The sequence below is a fragment of the Taurulus bubalis genome, assembly GCF_910589615.1.
Source record: "Taurulus bubalis genome assembly, chromosome: 21".
NCBI classification, from domain to species: domain Eukaryota; kingdom Metazoa; phylum Chordata; class Actinopteri; order Perciformes; family Cottidae; genus Taurulus; species Taurulus bubalis.
The window spans coordinates 6,488,883-6,510,987 of NC_136609.1; the positions used below are offsets into that span (position 1 = coordinate 6,488,883).

At 43.7% G+C, this 22,105-nt stretch overlaps 1 protein-coding gene across 1 annotated transcript; it reads right to left on the reverse strand.

Moving 5' to 3' along the window:
- Positions 1–64: 64 nt before the first annotated feature.
- LOC306753166 (heparan-sulfate 6-O-sulfotransferase 3-B-like) lies at positions 65–19,766 on the reverse strand (the record flags this gene model as incomplete). Its single annotated transcript, XM_079237022.1, has 2 exons — positions 65–818; positions 19,231–19,766. 2 exons carry the CDS (start codon positions 19,764–19,766, stop codon positions 65–67), a joined length of 1,290 nt encoding a protein of 429 aa, XP_079093148.1.
- Between the last annotated feature and the right edge of the window lie 2,339 nt (positions 19,767–22,105).

Sequence of the window (22,105 nt, forward strand, 5' to 3'; positions counted from 1 at the left end):
TTTTTTGGCATACAGTAAAGCGCAATGAGTCAAACGGCGATCAGCTAGTTATTTTAGTTCCTCCTCACCACCTCACCACCTGGCTGCTGTAGTCCTCCGTCGTGGCTACCTCCTCGAGCCGCTTCCCCTGCTCCTCTTCCTCCCCTCCTCCTCCTCCTCCTAGCTTCCACAGCTCCGCCAGATAGGTCCTGTGCCGCCGCTGCCTCTGCTGCCTCTCCTGCCACCTCCTCTCGCGCTCCTCCTGGTGCTGCCTCTGGCGGTTGTGCTGATAGCGCCGCAGGAACAGCTCCTTGGCGTACTCGTACAGCTCCACGTCGAGGGCGTTCAGGCCCTCGATGCGCCAGCGCACCTTCTCGCTGATGCCCACGCTGGCGGCGCGCGTGCTGTTGATCTGCGTGAAGGCCCGGATGAAGCGCAGGCCGAACGTCCGCTCGAACAGGTACTGCGTCTTGCGCTGGAACTCCGTCAGGCCGTAGAAGACCATGTTGCGCAGGTTGGCCTTGGCGCTGGCGAGCAGCAAGCGGCCCCGGTCCAGCTCGCTCACCGACGACACGTTGTAGCAGCCCACCAGGCTGAGGTCGGCCAGCATGCGCACCTGCCGGTTGTTGGCGAGGTTGGAGGCGCAGCTCATGAAGTCCGCCAGGGGCACGCCGGTCCAGTCCTCGCCGCTGTAGCAGGCGGGGAGCTCATCCTGGGTGGGCGGCCGGCCGTCACACATGTGGAGGGCGGTCTTCCAGGTGGCCCCGCGCTGCACGTGCTTCCACTCGCTGAGGTAGCGTGACACAGGGTCGCGCAGCATGGTGATGTAGTAGAAATTCCTGCGTAGACAGGAAACGGGACACGTTACAGGAGGGCGTCGAGCTGGTTGCCTTTTTGCGAAGGGAATTCTGGGATGAACGCTTAGCTTAGCTTAGCATAACAACGTTTTTACCTTAGCGTACATACAAAGGTGGAATAAACTGTCTGTTCTGACACAGTGAAGAAACTATACATCAACTTTCTCATAAGTGAAAGAAGCCACATATATATATATATATATATATATATATATATATATATATATATATATATATATTTATATATATATATATATATATATATATATATATCTTTTCAAGATAGAAATAGAAAATGTAAGTTGTCAGGGCATAAAACACAATATCTGTTGATATTTATAAATCAAGACTCCGTCGTCTAACAAAGGCGAACTATTGGCGAATGGTGGATTTTGAGATGAATTGCGCTCTGGCATATACAGTGTGTGTATCTCGAGCGTGTGTAGGAGTGGGTCTGAGGTTGTTAGAGAACGACATAGAAAGCAATGCAAACCTATAGAGTGTAATATCCTGCATATGTGTAATTCATTTTGTTTTTCTCACTGCAACGTGCCCTGCCTTCCACTGGTAATTACTTTTTTTTTTTCATCTCCGGCACCTTTCGCGTGCCTCTGATCTGCCACGAACGACGCTTAAAAAAAAAAGAATTGCTGTAACTCAGCTACGCGAAAAAGAAGAAGAAGAAAAAAAAAACCTTTTCAATCAACAAACACGGCTCTCTCTTATCTAGTGAGTTCAGAGATGACCGGCATAGCAGCGAGGTGACTGAAGGAGTCAGTGCTGGGGAGAATTTTAGCCATTTTTTAAGATAAAAGGGAAATTGAAAATGTTCGTCTTGTGCGGCGTGACCTCTCGATGTCAGACTCCGACCACATACGAAGCCCCGAATAAAAAGCGAAACGTTTTGTTTCTTTCTTTCCTCAAGGTTGTCGTTTTTTCCGGGGAGCATAAATAAATAATTCACATACAAGGACGTTTTACAGCAATGCCACTCTGGAAAATCCTTTTCAGTCAGTTCCCCTCGTTCTTTATAAACAGTCTGAGAACTTGTTATTTTCCTCTTTCTTTTGTGTGTGTGTGTGTGTGTGTGTGTGTGTGTGTGTGTGTGTGTGTGTGTGTGTGTGTGTGTGTGTGTGTGTGTGTGTGTGTGTGTGTGTGTGTGTGTGTGTTATTCTTTTTGGCTTGCCCGCTAATAAATACAACTATTTGTATAGGGGCTGGTATAAATTGACTTTGGGCAAGTGGATTTCTGTCCCCGAGGTTTATTTGAACTTTGCTGTTATTTGATAACTGCTAATAAATAACATAATTTGTATATGGGCAAGTATAAATTAACCTTGGGCAAGTAGGTCAGAAGACAATTTTTACTGGCCCCTATTTATGAGCGGTTATCAAATAACAACAAAGACTAAAGTTAATCGTCATGTTTAATCTTTGTTTAAGTAGATGAATTACCTCCATTAAAAAAATAATACTGTGTTTAATTAGTTTTTACCACTTGGGCAAACAAGTTGCTAGATCTGCTAGTATGTTACATAACTTATGGTGTTTTAGTTGCCCTTTACTGTTGAGCCCTGTTCTTTTGCAACAACGGTTGAAGAACTAGTAATTATAATTATGATTACAAAAATGTTCTGTCTATCACTACTGTATTGTATGCACATTATGTGTGTGGGGTGAACCCTGTATGAAGTGTTTTTAGTCTCTTAATAGTTTAAGTTTACGGCGAACAAATTGCCATACGCTAACAGCAATGTCCAAAGGGAAATCGAAGCTGGAAGTGTTGTCGCGACGGCGAGGCTTACTGGGAGATGAAGTGTGTGTTCAGATCGCCACGGACTTAATCATCTGATCATGTTAATAACCATCCAAGCTGAAAACAACCAGTCAACATGTTTTACCTCGCTGCACTGATTAGTCAAACAATTGGCAATTTGAGATGCTGAACTTGCATCCTATTATCTTCATAATGCAGAATAAAAGAGTCACTGTAGAGGAAATTGGAAAAATAAAGCACTAAGTTTGAGCTAATGTTCAATCACACTGGTCATGTTCTCAATTCGGACATCGTAATGGTCCTATTAGCTTCTGATTTGATTATTATGAGAATAATAAAGTCCTGATAGAGACACCAGTGTTGTCCCTTGCATATGGCTAAACACACCTTTATGAGCATGCATGAAAGCCATCATTTTGTCATAACTATTTTGATATCTTTTCTTTATATGAGAAATCTTACAAGAGACGTCTGAGTTACAATATTAATTTGGGAAAGAAAAGACTCTTTCTGAGCGTCGCTTCGTCCCTCATCGTTTGCACACGGCCCTTATAGTTCCTCCTGTCATTTCACAATATGCAGTTCCCTCCCTGTCCAGCAGTTGTCCCCAGTGTGTTGCCCCCTTTTTAACATCAGCAGCCACCTGCACACCTGCTCCACATTCCCTCATCAACACCCCTGTGCACCTGGCCTTCAGTCATTTGTTAGCCGCCATGTGTTCCAGGCTTCTGTGTACCAATGACCTGCCCTTTTTTTTTGCCTCTTTGGATTGCTTCTTCTGCTGCCTGTTGCCACACCCCCTTTTCAGTAAATTATGCGTTTACTCTACCTTTCATCTCCAAGATGTGTATTTGAATCCTGTTTGGAGACCCTTTGCAGATTTCCCTTTTTGGCACATGTTCTATTACATGTGTAGCAAAGGGTGGATTGAAACAAAGTCATGAAAGGATGTCATGAAAAGCGTCATAGATGCCAATTAAAGGCACGCAAACATGATACATTCTGTGTAAATCAGTCGCCATCAGTTGGGTCCTTTCCCAATATGAGCAGCTGTGATCGTTTCGATTTGCAAAACTGAGAAATTAGATTGAGAGAGCAGTTGTTACCGCGCAAAGAGTGCACAGCCAAACAGCCCTGAAAGGTCCACAATTTAGCACTTACCGCCAGACGGCAGACATCAATCAGCAGTGATATGTACTCAAGTGAGTGCCATGATGATATCATGGCGGAACACACCCGCAGACAGACACGCCACCCAGAGATAATGGCCATCCACAGTGGAAGATAAGTGAATTACCCTGCCATCTTCGCCGGTTTGAGCGGACAGCGCGAGATGGATGGACACACAAGCGCGAGCGCCTCTCAAATCGTCCCCTTTGTTGTACTTGCTGGAAAGCGGCTCAGTCCTTTCCTCCTCCCGTGCCTATCATCTATCTGTACAGCAAACCACGAGACAGCCCGGATCAATAAATGTCCACGCAGCCCCGCCTCTCCACGTCTGCGCTTTCATTGTGACCTATTGACAAAGAGCAGCAAATGTCAAAGCTCTCCTCTTACTCGTGTCAGGGACAGAGGCCGGGTTCAGATTGTGAAGGTTAGAAGTAATTACTCATCGGATGAGAGTGGCTGAGGGTTTTCTCACGCAGGAAGCAGCACGAGCATTTGATCCGTGCATTCTGATCCAAAATTGGGTTTTCAATAGAGACATTTCACCCTAAAATATCATGTCTTCTTAAGAACTGTCATTGGGGTTTTTTTGGTCCACTTAGTGGCAGACAACACTGAAATATCTTCACCTTTTTAAAGTGAAAAGTTTCAGTTTGTTTTGTTTTGTCAGCAGGATAATTGAAAACCCACCTATTTTTAGGCCTCTGCTCGAAAATTGCATACCCAAACAAAAAAAGATATATCTCTGCAACCACTAGGTCTATTTGAATAATGTTGGTGTTATAATAAAAGAGTATAATGTGAGTTGTGTGTTCAGATGTGTAAATATCAGTCTATATGTTACTGGTTATGAGTAAATGAAGAAGTGAATTATACAGTTTTTATAGCAATATCTGCCATAGACCCCATATGGGCTCCACAGAAAAATAACGGGCCCGGTTTTCATGGAGCTTGGTAGAAGGGTCTAGCATGGGCCAAGGACGTACCCATACAATTTTGGAGCAGATGCCTGAATAATTTTTCAATTTCATTAACACCGTTCGATAGGGCACGGCTTTGGCGAAGGTCTGCACTCTGGCTTCCCTTCTAGTTCTCTGTTGGTCCGTCAACATCGTGTTTTCCATTAATTACCTCAACTCTGGCGACCCGCCAAAGTCTATTTTTTTCCCACCACAGTTCCATAATGACCCGAGATACTTTTACGCCTGAGGCGGCTGTCCCTCTGTGGCTTGCAGCTTCGGCCACGTCAGCTTTACAGCAGCCCTCGCCCTCGCTTTGCCGTTTCCCCGTGGGTCTGGAACTTGGTCCTCGCTGGGCTCTCGATCTCTTTGAGGAGCGACGGAGGCCTCGAGTTTCCCAGTGCGACTGTTAACCGGGGCGGACTGCTACAGCCGCTTTAAACGCTTGTGTGCTTCCAAATGAGTAAGTGCTCTTGTCAAATCCCTGCACATCCAGGGAAGAAGAAGTGGTGCTGAGACCATTTCGCCTTCTGCCTACAACTGTTCGTTGGTCGACTAGGTTTTTTGCTGAGCTAAAACAAGCCCTCTCCATCCATCTCTCAACCGTCATCTGTCATTCACCCCGCTTTATTCCACGCCAGTGCCTAAGCTCTTTGCTAATGCGCTAAATGGCTTTCAAGTCTTTCAGGCCCGAACAGGACAAAGTGGGAACACTTTCGATGTTTTCGGCTCCCCTTATCGAACGGGGCCCAAATTCTAATGTTCTCGGGGAGGTTTTGAGTGATTGTGCAAGACGCTGATTCTGTCACCTAATGGCACAATCACTGGCAACACACAGCCGTGTGCAGTCATGCGTGATTGTTGCAGAAGGTAAAGTTAAATCAGCTTGTCGCATTCTGCCACCGATCAATCCGACGCCTCGCTCATGACCTTCTCGCTGCCTGTCACCTTTCTCCATACAGCAAACCTGCAAACACTATTGATTGCCTTTCTCCCCAATTGTCTCTCTCTCACTCTCTAAATCGCCATCAAAAAGCTACAGAGGAAACTCGCAGCAAACGGATCGATATCTGCCTTGTTAATTCACTCCCTACCATCAAGGACACAGTCGGGCTCATGATAAAAGCTTTGATGGAGACTATTTATGCCGCTCAAGAAGCAGCCCATACAATGAGTAACTGGATATACAGCAATCTTATTTATTAGGATCCGAGCGACTGACGTAGTCAATCCGAGTAGGACCCTATTGAAATTGCCGTGTTTCTTTTTATTCCTCTGATCCTTATTTTTATACATTGGACTGCTTTTTGGGGGACTTGTCATATTCAAAAACTCACCAAATTTGGAACGTTTGTCAGGTCTGGTGAAAATCGACATCTATTAAAGCCGGGGAAAAAAGTTCCAAAAAATTACTCTCTAGCGCCACCTACAAGTTGGACCGGCGACGCCCCTCGCCCAGAATGTTTTTTTGACTTGAAAAAATTCACACATGTCCGTCTCCACCTGCTCTACAAAAAAGCCTCTCAGACCCATAAAGTCCGCTATGACTATTTTCCGCCATCTTGGATTTTGTGAAAAACACATTATTGTAGCTTATTCCTAAATGCTTGCTCCGTTTCATACCAAACTTGGTACTTATCATTAATTGGGCTGGATCATCAATACTGCATTGAAATTTCTTTGATATCTCATTGCGTTGAGGAGATATCGACCAATCAACCTCTTAGGGGCGTGTCTTGTTTTTAAATACTCATAACATTAAAACTATTTGGACAAACGACTCCAAACTTGGGGTATATGTGCACATCGCATCCCCTAACTTGCAATAAAGCAGGCGTCCGATTTGAATAATAGGGGGCGTTACAGTACTTCGGCCAATTTGGCATTTTCAGCCCATTTATGCTAATTTTAGCATATATTTGCATTTACGCCAAATACTACTCCTCCTACAAATTTCATACAATCGACTTAAATTCTGTTCTAAAGTGATATCAAGACCCTCAGGAGTATGGCTTGTGTGCTCGCAACGTTTTCACTCAACGGCCTTGACGGGATGGGGACCCAAAGACGCGCCTACTTTGAGCTAACCGCTATATGAAAGAAAGCTGTTGTAACTCCTCCATACATGATGCAATATGCCTCATACTCCTAATGCATGATGCTATTACCCCAGTACTCCTCATGCATGATACTGGTCCATGTCTGAGGACATGTACATGACAAATGTTCAGATTGTCATAGCGCCACCTACTGGCAAAAGTAAATCAGCCAAACGGCATCGGATTTACATCTAATTATATGACCTGATCTACTCTTCACGTAGAGAAACATGATGCCAAGTGTATGTTGCATTCTCTTCATGCACAATAACAGTCTTCCTGTATGGGCGGCCATTTTGGGGAAATAATTTACTCAGCAGGCATTTTGCCAATGTCATTTTCTTAACACCATTTGTCAAGTTAGTCACCATGAGATGTAGGTAGCGCCGTCCGCTGCACCTTCAACATCAATGTGAACAATCAACCTTCAACATCAATTGTCAACATCAATGTTAATGTTCAATCTTGTCACTTGCCAAAAGCAGAGACTGGTATGTGAAATGTTCACACTTGAAACCGGTGTGTACTGTTTGAGCTGGGCGAGTCGGCGACATGCCGGCTACCCCAAATGTGCCGGGATAAGCGAGGACCCGCTCACAGCTGCTCGCAGCTTTAATTTCATCTTTTTTTTTCTCTTCCAATTTAAAATACATCATGTTGCTTTTAGTCGAGGCGTGTCTGAAGAATGTCTGCGCCGATCCACCTCACGCCATTCCGATGAGTGCCGTCAATGAAGTATCGCTGTGGGTGCTGTTTTCAATCAGCCCAATCAGTTTAAAAACAAGCACAGGCCTGCACGTCGCCTTCACACCAAAGTCGGGGTGTTGATAACTCTCGCAGACGGAGCGCGGAGGTGTTTCTGTGCCCACGACAGAACCCTTAACCATTATGCTCATGATTTAATTACTTTCTGGAGAAAATGACTTTTGGATGCTCCTTTGCTTTTGAAATTAACAACTTTACGCACATTTCTCACGTCGAAGAGAAGATGTCAAAAAAAGCCGTCAGCAGCCTAAAGAACACTGTGAAAATATCCAACATGTAATGTAATTTTAAAGATTTTTTGTCATGAAAATATAAAATGTATGCAGACCCGGCGCTATGGGCGGGCCTTGGGGGGCCGGGCCCACCCTCGGACTCGGCTGGGCCCGCCCTGGACGGACAAGCCTGTCAATCACTTATCACACGTTAAAAAAAAAGAGCACAACTCTCTGTCGCCGGCGACAGGAGCTGTCACAGGAGGTAATATGCAAACATGATGCAAAACTAAGATTACCGTAACTCCTCGAATATTTACGCCATCGACGTAATTCCAACGGATTCTGAACGCTAAGAAGCGTAACGTTCCAATGCCATGCGGTACATTACGGTAATGGTATAGAAAAACGGCGACGAGCTTGTCTGTGGGGGAGGGGTGGAAGAGAGCAGGGCAGAGCAGCAGCAGAGAGCAGGGAAGAGAGTTTGACTGGCTTTTCACTGTCTTTTGAGTGGTGTTTTCTTTGGAAATAATATGTTGTGGTTGTAAATAATAGTATTAGTATAGTTTCTGAGAGTTCTGACACTTGCTGGCCCACCGAAACTCCTAACTAAAGGCCACTTTTCTGTCCACACAAACACAAAGAAGGACAGTGGGAAAAGGACAGGCAGAAAGTCATTTTGGGGAGGAAACAGTGTACTAGCTGCCTCTAAAAGCCTGTCTGGATGTTTGAGGAGGGCAATAATGGGTTCTGTCTTCAGCTGGACCGGAACTGCTTCAGGGAGATAAACAAATCTCTGAAACGCCTGGACACGGACACATATAAAAGCTATAACATGGACATTGAATGCTCTATGCAAACAAAACTGTTTGAGAAGATGTAAAATAGGTTACATTTCATTTCTGTAATCTCAAAAGTTTTGGTCATGTTACTTTTCAATTTTTTAGTATAGAAATATGATACAAATTCAAATACATTTCTTAACCTTTTACACAGTGTAGGCCTTTATAACATATAATAATGACAAATACTTGCCACATTTTTACATTTCTCCTGAAAAAAGGAGCAAAATCATTTTGATCACAGACAGTCGATGCTCCACAAATGAAAGGCCAACCTGATTATGCTTTGGAGAAGGACTTAACAAAGAAGTTCAGGAGTGAATGGAGGGACACTGTCCTACGCAGATTTCACTTGGCGGCCAACCGTCGTCTCCCGCTCTACTAATGGTGAGTTATCTGGTTTCATCCAGCCTGCTGGTCATATGGACTAGGCTACATGATTGGTTGTAGGCCTATGTGTTTGTTCTTTCTTGGAAAAACAAACAAACAAACATGTAATGCAAAGCAAAGTCTTCTTAATTTCTGTTGTAGGCTAGCTGTTGGTAGGCCCTTTTCGTCGTTGCTGCGCTCCGCTCTGTTTCGGACAAACACCGGACAGTGTGTCGTTGTTGAGTGTGTTGTTATCGTTATTGTTGTTGTTAATGTTGTTGCTGGATGTGTTAGCCTAATCATTTTAGACCTTTTTGGGCCTATTTTTTTTTTAAATGTCTTGTTGTGGCTGAATCTGCTATCTGCTGATCTTTCAATACAATATATTGTGGGACTTATGTGTTGCTTGATTGCTGTGTTGATTGATTGCCATAGGCCTACGGTTCATGTCTAATTCTATTGGGTAGGCTACCTGCTCAGCTGGCCTATTTATTAGCTTGTGAGATTCTAAATAATACCGTCTGTCACCTTTTTGTGCCGGAGTTCGATTATAGGTGAAAAGTTGAACTACTATGCTACCATAGGCTGTAAAAAAAAAAGTGCCCCCCCCCAAAGCAACGTAAGGCCCCCCCGCAAATCAGTGCCTGGCGCCGGGCCTGAAAGTATGTATATATGAGAGAAGTAAATGTGTTTAAAGCTGCTCCAGACAATATTCTTGTAATAACAATGGATCAGATGACATAATGTGAAAGGAGTCATTCACAGTGATGAACCAACAGGGAATCATCAAACTCCACAGTTCCCTCCATCTGTACGGAGCGATTTAGCGTCTTTCAGCAGATTGTTTCTGTTTTACGGCCCGCAGCCTTCTCAGGTCTCAAAGTGTTGTTTCCAGCTGTAGTTGCAAAAAAACCCATACAGAACATATACGGTCATAGAACGCCCCTACGGTGTGTGAAATAAAAGTACATTTTTACTCAAATAACACCTACATATGTGGAAAATTATAATGCAATTGTAGAATTACATTTTCATCCTTAGCTGACATTATTTTAATAAAGTCCCTTATGGGCTTCCATACATGTTCCAACTAAGTGTCTTGATTCAAATTATCTAAGAAAGGCTTTTTTCCAAACTTAAATTTACATTTTTGTTTATTTATCATTACATATTTAAAATAATTAGAAACAACTGTATAATGTGTTTCAACACTAATGAAAAAATACTAGAATTTGACACCAAAATAAGCCCAGAAATAAGATAAAATACATTTGATCATGTTAGCAGTGGTGTGTTGAATGAGCCTCTAAACAGGGAGAACATTCAGCCCTCAGACCAGCAAGGATTTTGTGGAAAAGCAGATAAATATATTAGCCTGGTTCGATTTTTCTGCAAGGCCAACCTGACTGTGGGGGATTGTGTAATTACAGAGTAACAAATGGGAAGAGCTATAAAAGAAAGCACAGGGCCTCAAATTCACCCCCAAAACAGTAAATGAGGCTGGCAGTTCGAGGAATTAAAGAGGGATGTCGGAGGGTCCAGATCCAGGAACAGCAGATCTGCATGTTAAAGAGGACGTTATCAAGAGTGAAGCTGAATCTCATCACATAAGTCTAGAACACGAGGGCAAGCGGGATCCATTTTCACTCATCCGATTCTCTCTCTTGTTCTAATTTAATATTCGTATGCCAATTACGGGCCAAATGAACCCGGTCCCCATCTGCGACGCAGCGGGATCACTGCCAGACACACACACACACACACACACACACACACACACACACACACACACACACACTACAGCACTCTCCTTCAGCCCTAAACGATCCATCAATACACACATCCCCTCTCCTCAACAACACAACCTACTCGTGGAGCGTATCGGGTAAAATCACCTGATGGATAAATCTAAAGAGCGTGAGGAGAGAGGCTATGAGCAAGGAGGCTGTGATCTTCACCGGTTGCAGATATGAGATGCTATTTTGGGCGATAAAGGAAAAAAATCCCCAAGGAGGCTGATGCGGAGACGAGGGAACCGAGCGCGCTTCCGGAAACAGGAGGTGTCCGGGCAGCCGAGGGTGTGAAGATGTGGCTTTGCTGAAATCTAGGCGATAGAGTAGAGTATTCAATGCAAAATGCTCTTCTTCTCTGGGACGGAATCATCCATCTGTATTCCTGTGCAAAAAACTATTTCACCTAGCTGCATTTCTCAGAGGTTATTTGGTTGTGGTTGTTTTTTTTTCAACGCACCCACGATGTGCGTATAGTGTTCGTCTACGAACACGCAACAGCCTTCCGCGTGCAGCTTTAGTAGCTTTAGCGTCTTAACCTTTCCCTGACATCTTAATCTTTGCAGCTTTGCGAGGTGTCAGCCAGTCCTTTCGGTCCATGTAGATATGGAAAGGATGAATGGGGTTCTGTGCTCTGCAAAGGTCACATCTACCCACACAAACTACTGAGAGCTTTCTGAAAGGCAAACCACTTTTTAAGCAATCTGCTAGGCTGCTTCCAACGCGGTGTTTGTATGTTTTCTTGCAGCCTTTTGGTATTGAGTCAAAAGCGACTCTACAGTTTGTAACCTTCCTGTTAAAATCGGTCCGTAAATTAAAGGCGCATTACTCTCGATCCCACTTTTGTTGAATCTGATGCAGTTCCCGTGCAATTGAGCGGTTTTATTCCATAATAATTTACAATAAAAGTCTGAAGCCACAAAACAGAAACCACGAGGCAGTTTGATGGATGGCACATAATGATCTGTCTAGCAGTTGCCTCCGCCCTCTGATATTTTTTTCTCTTTTAACAAACGCTCTGTTTTGTGAAAATAAATCTTCAATCCAGACGACAGGTTTCCGTATAAATCTGTAGTTCTGGATTAATTCCTGCCCCTTCCTCCTCCCCGTATAATAAAACCTGTCTTCGACTGCCTCTAATCCCCCTAAGGAGTGTGGAGATTACCAAGATCCTCTGAATTTCTCACAAGAATACAAGAAGCTGCTCACTGTTATGGAGGGAGTTCTCTGAGGGGTTTGGTTGAACAGAAACAACACATGAGTAACTTGATTCTTTATTCCACTATGGAATCATTACAAAATATATAACTCAACAAAATATATAACTCTGTGACTAAAACATTTTACATCGCAACCGTGCAATTTTTTTCATTATTAAGGGCCTTTCTGCTCACATTTATTAGATATTTCTTATCAAATTCAAATTATGTGATAGAAGGCCTATCTGATCATTTTGAGATTTTGGATTTTGGATTTTGGAATTTGGAGATACTAAGTCATAATTATGAGAGGGTTTCTCCCAGTCATTAGATTTAGCATAATTATGCGTAAAGTAAGCAACGATATTTTGACAGCAATCAATCGTCAAAATTAAGGAAATGACGCCTGGAGTAATTATAACCAGATGCAGCTAGTTTAAATCCCATGAACTAACTTGATTGACTTGACTTTTTTTTAACTCTTTAGTGCTACTATATAGGATCAAGGTAAAAATATAATTGTAAGAAAATGTAAAAAAATATTGTTAGCAAATCTTTTGACTGAAGTGGTTGTCCATATGCCGTCAATGTCCAATTATCTGCTGCCTTATTCTTGCAATAGTGTCACTATGTATTTTAGTTGGTTCGTTTGTACTTTGGCAAATAGGGGATTTAGCTTGTGATGTTTTAATTTAAAGATATATCTTGGCTGGTGTTGGTTGCAAGCTGCCAACTACAAAGTGTTTTCGCATGGGAACCTTGTCGTAATTACGAGAACATCAAAATCCGCCAGAAAAATGTATACGATAGACCCAGGCTCACTGTTTCTACCTGCGTCAAGTCTTCACTGGAAGCTAACCGGCTGCTAGCTGTTTCCCCCTGAGTCAAGTCTTTATTGTAAGCTAACCGGCTGCTAGCTGTTTCCTCCTGCGTCAAGTCTTAATTGTAAGCTAACCGGCTGCTAGCTGTTTCCCCCTGAGTCAAGTCTTTATTGTAAGCTAACTGGTTGCTAGCTGTTTCCTCTTGCGTCAAGTCCTCATTGTAAGCTAACCAGCTGCTAACTCTTGCTTCATATTTAGCATCAGTCTTCTCATCTAACTCTCGCTAAGAAAGTGAATAGCTCTCAATTTAGGGGTATAATAGGCTTTATCTTGAAATTCAAATATACTAATACTGTACATCTACAGATAAAGCTAACAAACCTGAAGACAAACCAATGTTAAAGGGTCGATACACTCCTCGGGTTGGAGTCACTTTGGAACAAACGTCAATAATTGCCTCCCTCCACAGGGAGTTCAGAGGTCATTCAGCGCTCTGTTGGACCTAATTACTAATATATAAATGATTCTGCTGGAAGACAAGTGATCAAGGTCACTTTGCCTTTGCAAACATTGCCACATGATATTGGCACGGACTGTGGCATAAATCGCAATATGCCGAGTCATGCAAGAGGTGATATTCATAACTCGGCCAGGCGTCATCGACAGGCTGGTGGGGACGATATGCTGAGTCATGAGTGGGAATAGACATAATGTAACACAGACGAACAAGCTTGCATAACGTATAATCCTCGTTCGCAGACATTTAACGTCATTGTCTCGGCCTCCTCCACAGAGGTAAGCCAGTGTTTTGTAAAGGATAGGAAGCGTTGACGAAAACTACAACTAAATGATATCTGAAGAGACTTTCACACTTTATTGGCCCACATCACGGCTCCCAAAAGACCCTTAGTCACCCTTCGCCAAAAATATAACTCTGGTGTCAGGTACTGTACTACCTTTCCACCCACAAGAAGTGACGAATCAAAACTTCAGTGAAAAGCAGACTGTCTGCTTCAATGTACAGAATCCAATTTACCAGTATTGGAACTTCTGCCTCTTTTTTGGGGGTTTCCTTAAAGTGAGACAAGGTAACTTTTGGGCAACATTCAGTGAACAGTCACACATGTGGAGAATAAAGTTACAAGCTCTAGTGTCTGTCATTCAGCAATATTCATCTTAAGTCCGCAAACATTTGTCTTCATGACATTGCTCCGATGGCCCATTATTCCGTGACGCCAATAGTCCGAAAAATCACTCATCTCTCCAAAAATACACACAATCTTACTCCTCATGCCTGAACCTTACCAACCTTACCATCCCAACCAGCAAAGGCAATGAGTACTAGCCAATCAGAGGCAGAGTAGGGCGATGCATGCCTTTGCCAAAGCATGGAGAGTGTGTATTTTCAGAGAAATGAGCCATCAGAACAATGGACGTTTATTTTTCGGGATAACGGGCCGTTCCTAGTGTGGTTTGAATTGAGCAAGGGTGCGTTTTACTGACTGTGAACGCAACTTTTCATTTGCAAGAGAGGAAAAAAGTGCTATTTCATCTTTAAGAGGTTCCATAGTCTCCCTCTTTAAGGCACGGCAGATCCACTGGGAGCAGTTTGTGTGACTTTTGGCGACTGAAGGTCACTATTTTTTTGTCAATCAGCGTTCTTGTCACGCTGAGTTTTTACAACAATGCAGTGGCTGTCAGCAGCTTGAATTAACTCGACGCGTAAGCCTCAAAACTGACAGTATAGTCAAAAGCAGCGTTGACAGTAAAAAGGCAGTATTACGCCTGAAGCATTTTAAGGAACGCTCTCCGTTTCAAGCTGAACACATTTTCTCAGTAATGTACATCCCTCTCTGAAATCTCCACACATAGTTCTCTTTGGTTGAGGATTTAAACTGACTCAGTGTGACTGCAAGGGGAGATTAATGTCAAAAACTTGAAAACCGGATGTTTTCCCCAATCATTTCAGTGAAACATGGTTTAGCAGGAGGAAACCAAAAATACCATATCTTTAAAAACTGCATTTAGATAAAATCATCTCTCTCTAACCATCTCTGTTTGAGAACTGAACCTCGTCAACTTCCTGAATGTTTGAATGCCTTTAGTGTCATTATCGCCAGTAATCGAGTGCCATTACCAAACGAATAGCTAGAACCACCTTAACTGTGAACTAATCAGACTCTGGCTTATCTGAATGCCAGCCTGCATTCTTTGCTCTAATCTGAAATAATGAGGTCAGTAATAAGGTTACACACTCTTGACTGCTCAGTGTGTTGCCGGCTGGCGAGGACGAAACGGTCAGCGGGCAACAGAAGTGTGTCTGGCGTCCGGCCCGCATGGTGACTTTCTAGACCCGCTGCGTCGTGAATGCTCCCACTTCCTGCAGCGAGCAAAGCCCAGCAGGAGAGCCGACGACCAGCAGGCACGCTCACCAAAGACCACTCGAAGCGACCACGTGTTACTCGCCGGAGTTTGCGTATTAGGAAGGACAGAGGGAGGGTGGATGGGATAGACATTGTTACGTGAAAAGTGATTGGATAAAAGAAGGAAGGAAGGAAGGAAGAAAGGAAGGAAGGAAGGAAGGAAGGAAGGCAACTCGGTTTGTAACCGAGGCGCTAATTCGTGATCAATCTCTCGTTTTCCCTGTCTATATTGTTATGCGTCTGAAGAAGTGTTTCATATAGGAACGAGCGACAAGCACAGCAATGATATGTACAAAAAAGAAAGTGTACGCTGAAAGATTTGCAGTCACAATTTGTCTCATTCCTCGTTTCTTCATTTAGCCAGCGGTGGCAGCGGCTTCCCATCACATTTTCTGCGTTGTTTCCCTCCCAAATGTTTTTGTGATTTTTGACCCGTGAGAAGTGGAAGAAGGCATGCAATTCGTTTGCGTTCAGCGTTTTGGTGAAGTAGAAAGCATAAAGCAGCAGGAAGATAGATGCAAAATTATATAAACTACATCACACCCTGCAGAATGCAGCCTTGAGATTGTGTGGGCGTCTTCCAGTCCCCTGATGTTTGATCCCTGACTGTCAGCGCTCCCATCGCTATATAGGACTTGCATAAGACAAGAGTCATCCCTTCAAAACACGCCATTTACTGATTTGGATTGTGTTTTGCAATCCGACTAGGAAAGGATCTTCTGAGTGCTTTTTATGAAATACATCGGCTTGGAAAACTAAATGATTATGTCTGAACTTTTGGTACCCAGTGCAGTAGAAAGCAATGGGGATTATATATATATATATATATATATATATATATATATATATATATATATATATATATATATAAATATAGAATGGAAAAACTACTAATCTATCTTAACTCCGATAAGAAAAGGGCACAAATCTACCAAAGCAAAGTGATCTCACGGAATAGATCAGCCGCATTAAACGTTGGTAAAGCTGAGCAGTGGCATGCTTTGGCACAAACTCATCCTGTGCGTCACCGTGCATCAACCGAGGGGCCTTCATCGCCCCAGGGTTACGGGACGAGGGGCCCTTTTTTCAGCTCTGACCAAGCCGAGCCATGAAACCTGGCCGTCAGCACAGAATAAGCTCCGCGTGGTCCCCGTCCAGTCGTTTAGATTCGGAAACGACAGAGCGGGGGGGCTCCACTTAATTCCACCGTCTTATTATTTCCAGGGCCATCTGATGGCCTCCTGATAGTTTTGTGCGTCTTCATATCGCCGGTGTGTGGGCGGACAAATCAAGCATGCATTACCCCTGGGAAATGAGACATTAATGTGACAGATTTGTGGCTGCTGACTGAGTTGTGACTCAGAGCCCGTTAGACATAATTTAACGGCATAGCGTGAGTTATGACTCACGGTGCGTTTGGCTCAAATTTGATACCTTCCTCTCTCTCTCTCATATATATATTTATATAACTGCATCTGTTCATATGTGACAACTCTGCACACAAGACTTCACTGTAATAACTAAGGAATTAAATAATTTAAAGCAAAAGTAATAGAACGAGAAACGTAACCTTTTGTTTTTGTTACCTAGTAATAGGTTTAGTAATATTATGATTTGTAGGAGTAAAAAAGTTATTCCACAAAACAGGAACATCCCAGTCAGTGCCATTGAACGCAGCAGATACGAAACGTACTGGACGCTGAATCCGCAAAGCTCCTCAGGTGCCGCGTTGACCTCTGACCTCTAATCCTCAGCATCACTCGGTGCAGTATGTCTGCAGTAACGTCTTCATCAGCTCCGAGTGGAAACATGAACCCTCTGATAACACTGGGGTATGGGGTTAGTTCAGTCTTATTAATGAAAAAATGCACACAGAAAGATTAATACATTCCAATGATATAAATGTAAAAAAAAAAATTACAAATATATTTCTGCATTTGTATGTATTTGTGCATTGATTTTTTTATTTCTTTGTGGATTTGTATGGATTTGTATGGATTTCTTTGCGGATCGCACTGCATTTCTTTGTGAATAGCTTCACATTTACGAGTGGCTTTTTTGAGACTCCCCTGCCGTGCTTAGGATTCGCAAATGCATTTTTTTCAATATGGACCTATCCGTAGCCAATCAAATGTCGCCCTCATTTTCAACCAATCACATGAGTGCAGCTCATGTGATTGGGGGGGGCGCGGTCGGGTCACGGCCTTCTCGGCCTTCTCCATGGTCAAATGGGCACTTTGGGAATGTTGGATGTGTGTACCAGACGCCATTGTTTGACTTCTGACTTCACAAAGCTATTCACAAAGAAATGCAGTGCGAGCCGCAAAGAAATAGAAAAATCAATGCACAAATACATACAAATGCAGAAATATATTTGTGATTTTTTTTTTAGACATTCATATAAATCATTGGAATGTATTTGTCAACCCTGCATTTGTAAATTGAATATATTTGTGAATCCTTCTGTGTGCATTTGTCATTAATGAGAATGAACTAACCCCATACCGTTGTACTGAGAGGACAAGCGTTGATTGGAGTGTCGTGGACTCACGGACGCGGCTCTGATCTGAGGAGCCTCGTCCAAACCATTTCAAAGAGTTAAAGGAAGTCAGATGGCCTCTTTAACCCTAACATATGGAGATTTGCTCTCTGGCCCCAACTGTAAGACAAATTGGCTTCAACACGCGGGCGGCACACCTCAGAGGACCCCGCCCTCCTTAAGTGGTTTACTCCCTTAAGCTTCGCTGTATTGGTTCTGTAATTACAGGACCTTGACACAGCCCTCCAGTGGGTGAGTGTGTGGGGTGTGTGTGTGGTGTGCCTGCTAACGGCCCTGACACCACGCATCGCATGGCAATAAGGAGCACAGCCGGAGCAAAAGCCGAAAGCCGGGGAGAACTCGGTTAACACAAAAACAACAAACAATCCGGTTACCTCTGACTTAGAGTCTCCAGGTGAGCGAAAGAAGCTTACCCGCTCCCTCTAATCCACTGACAGAACCCCTCTCGGGTTCGCTTCATCACTTACTCGCTGTCCATTAAGGGCAGCGTCGTCCATTCATGTTCTGTTAATCGACTAATCGATTAATCGACTGATTAATTACCCTCTGTATCCTGTTAACTCATTAGTCTTTTGTGAGTGAATACTAGTTTTGTGCCCGCTTGTTAATATTGGCTCTTTTTTGTGTGTGCAATGACCAACTGAGTATTCACTCAGTTGGTCATGAAGTGAATGAATGACTTCATATTAGAAACAATATGTGAGTAAACCAGTGAACGAGTGAGTAAAGACGCACGAGTGAAGGGGTGAGTGAATAAGCGAGGGGGTGAAGGAGCGTGAGTGAACAAGTGAGGGAGTGATTGGGTGAGTGAACCAAATGAGTGGGTGAACGAGTGAGTGATTGAATGAGTAAATAAATGAGTGAGTGAATGAATGACTGAATATTGAATAATGGAAAGATGATCTGTGAGCCATCAAGAAAATCAATCAATAGAAATGTGAGTAAGTGAGTTAGTGACTAAATAAGTGAGTGAATGAGTGAGTGAGTTAGACTAAATGAGTAAGTGAGTGAGTGAATGAGTTAGTGATACAATTAGTGAGTAAGTGAGTTATGACTAAATGAGTGAGTGGATTAGTTAATTAGTTAGGGATTAAATGAGTGAGTGAATATGAGTGATTGAATGAGAGTAAATAAGTGAGTGAGTGAATGAATGACCAAATATTGAATAATAGAAAGATGATCTGTGAGCCACCAAGAAAATCAATCAATAGAAATGTGAGTAAATGAGTGAATGAGTGAGTTAGACTAAATGAGTGAGTGAATGAGCAGTTCACTGAGTAAATGAGCGGATCCCCTCGTGAAAATATGAACGAGTGAATGAGCGAATGAGTCTAGAAATTAATTATTTTATTGGATTAAGAATAAAAACGCCCGTCGGCCACACCTGTCCTGCAGGTCGCCCCCACCTCACCTTTTGTTCTTTTGGGCACTCTTCTTGTCCCGCTTGTTCATCACCACGGGCACGCAGCTCGTGAGCTCGGTCCAGTCCGCGTGCAGCCCGCAGCTCCAGCCCGTGGAGAACCGGGAGAAGAGCCAGGACTCGGCTCTGCCGGGCCGGTGGCAGGTGCACTTCCTCTGGCCGGGCATGCAGTCGCACGGCTGCTCCAGCTGGATGTTCTTCACCAGGTGCCGGCCGAACGTGGTGCCGCCGGTCTTCTGGATGTGCAGGAACACCATCACGTCGTCCCCGCGGATGTTGAAGTCGACGTGCCGGTCCAGGTCCCGCTCCGTGAAGTTAAACCTGGACGTGATTTTGGAGGGCAGGTCCTCGTCCGCCTCCGTGTAAACTAAATCGAACCCCGACGAGTACCGCTGGAAAAGCCCTTTGTCGGCACTCCTGAAGTAGCAGGTGTTGCTGTCCGCCGGGCACACGTACTGGTAGCCGATCATCAGGAACAGTACCGCCGCGATGGGGATGAAGAGGAGTCGGTTGAACTTCTCCTCCATGGTGGGACACTGACACCGCGCCGCCGGCACTAACGGGAACGTGATGGCGCGCTCCCCGTGCCCTCGCCTCGTCTCATCCTGCCGCCTCTCCTTTGAAGTAAACGTGGCCGCTCCTCTCGGTTAGAAACTGGACTTTTAAGCCGCGCGCACGAGCGTGTTCCTGCGGGGCAGCTGTGACCGGACTCGTCCCGCACGGGGAACAGGTCCACTTCTCCAACTTGAAGCTGTCACACTGTGCACGCATTCATTGACAGCCTATTTTCCCAAAACATTCTCCCCTAAACATGCCAAACCTCGCGCGCAAGTGACACCTTTTGTGTGTGTTTTTTTTAAGACGTCAGGGGGAAACGGCACATCAGCGTTCAGGCTCGGCTGTCCTGCCAGAGCCGACTGCTGATCGGTATCTGAGCCAGGAGCACCGAGCGACAGGTTAGACGAAATTCACGCGGTCACTTCCGGTCAATGCTTTCAAAATAAAATCTATACGCTTCTATTGCGACGCTTAACCACTTTCAATGGGATTAGGGAAAACTCCAATTCAATGTCTTATGTGTATTTCACATGTATTTTCATTTCAGCTCACAAACATCACATTTAACAAAAAGAAAAATTTAATCTCTAAAAGCAGTAAATCACGGCTATTTATTTATAGCACGTAATTAAATCCAGTAATTTTGTTTTTACTATTTACTGTGTTTTTTTTCATAAAATAAAAATACCCAATTTTGCTTTTATTTTGAAGACGCGCACAAAAGAGACATTTCCGGGTTTGCTTAGGCCGGCTTGACTCTACATCTGCGCCAGTCATCTGTCCCGGCTGCCGAGTCGGTGACGCAACCGCATCTCTAATCACACACATTGGCAATTTGCGTGTCCTGGGACGACTGCCGGCGGAAAAATCACTAATTCCGATAATATAGGGGGACGTATTGGGACTTAAAGCGGAAATTATGTCAAACAACAGTGATTTTTAATGGCATGTTTTGCTTCTTTTTTTTTAAGTTAATATTAGTCCAATGTGCGCCTTTTGACATCACCCAGTGGACTTTAATGTATCAAAAATACAACGGTGTATGTTTATTCCATATAGTGTCATTTTAATAATAACATGTAGTAACAGCTCTAAGGTCCGCCAGCACACGAGATAATTCTATAATATCTCAATGCGTGTGTGTTAGATTATTGTATGGGTCTCCGAAAATGTGTTATATATATATATATATATATATATATATATATATATATATATATATATATATATATATATATATATATATATATATATATATATGTATATATATATACATATATATATATATATTTATATATGTGTGTGTGTGTGTGTGTGTGTGTGTGTGTGTGTGTGTGTGTGTGTGTGTGTGTGTGTGTGTGTGTGTGTGTATCACGTCTGCCATTGGAGATACCGTGCGGCCGACAGGAAAGAGTTAAATCCTCAGGCGAGCGTGGCGAGTCATTTCAGCACCATGGACAGTTTCCAACACGTCAAGTCAATAATTGGCATCGCGTGTGAAAGAGGTGTCTGTGTGTGCGCGCGCGTGTGTGTGCGCGCGCGCGTATGTGAGTGCGCCATCCATTCCGTCATCACCCCACATAGGTTATGGACACCAACAGAATCAAACACACAGCGCAGTGGACCACAGATAGAACTAAAGGCATGTTAGCCCTTGTAATGGACTTCCTGTAAGCCTATGATCAAAAGCTTTTGTTATGTTTTCTTTCTCTTTTTTTGCCTTAAACGCCCTCCATCAAGGGATTTAACCAGCATGCACTCTGGTGCGTATATTCTTTTCAATCCCCCTTGCTGCCCTTTGCCCTCTTGCTTATAGACATTGACTTCATCTGCATGGGAGTTTAGCCTGGCTCACCTCTCTTTGTGTCTCAGAGGAGTCCACCATCCCTCAGCCTGATGGAGGAAAGGAATCTGTTATGGAAGTGTCAGCCCAATACATATATTTCATTCTCTAAAAGGTCATGCAGAAGGGAACTGCTGGACATTAGTTTTTGGCCTCGGTGACGTTAACATCCAGTGTCAGCATGCTCTTTACCTGTAAGGCCTCCTCCAGATATGATACAGCACTCGTTTTTGCAAAATAAACCTTTTCTATTGCCAAATGGTATGCTGATTAAAATCCGAGCAGAATCCCTGATGCAGGGGTCTGCATTAATGTCTTGTGCAGTGGAGCGAGACTTGTGTTGTTCTGGCTGTGCAGCTTGGATATTTACGAGGTCCCCGGCGCTCACTATACGCCTTATGAGAAACGACCCCGGCAGAGTGCTGATTCAGCCGGCTGCAGCGATGGACTATAAGGCTCCCAATA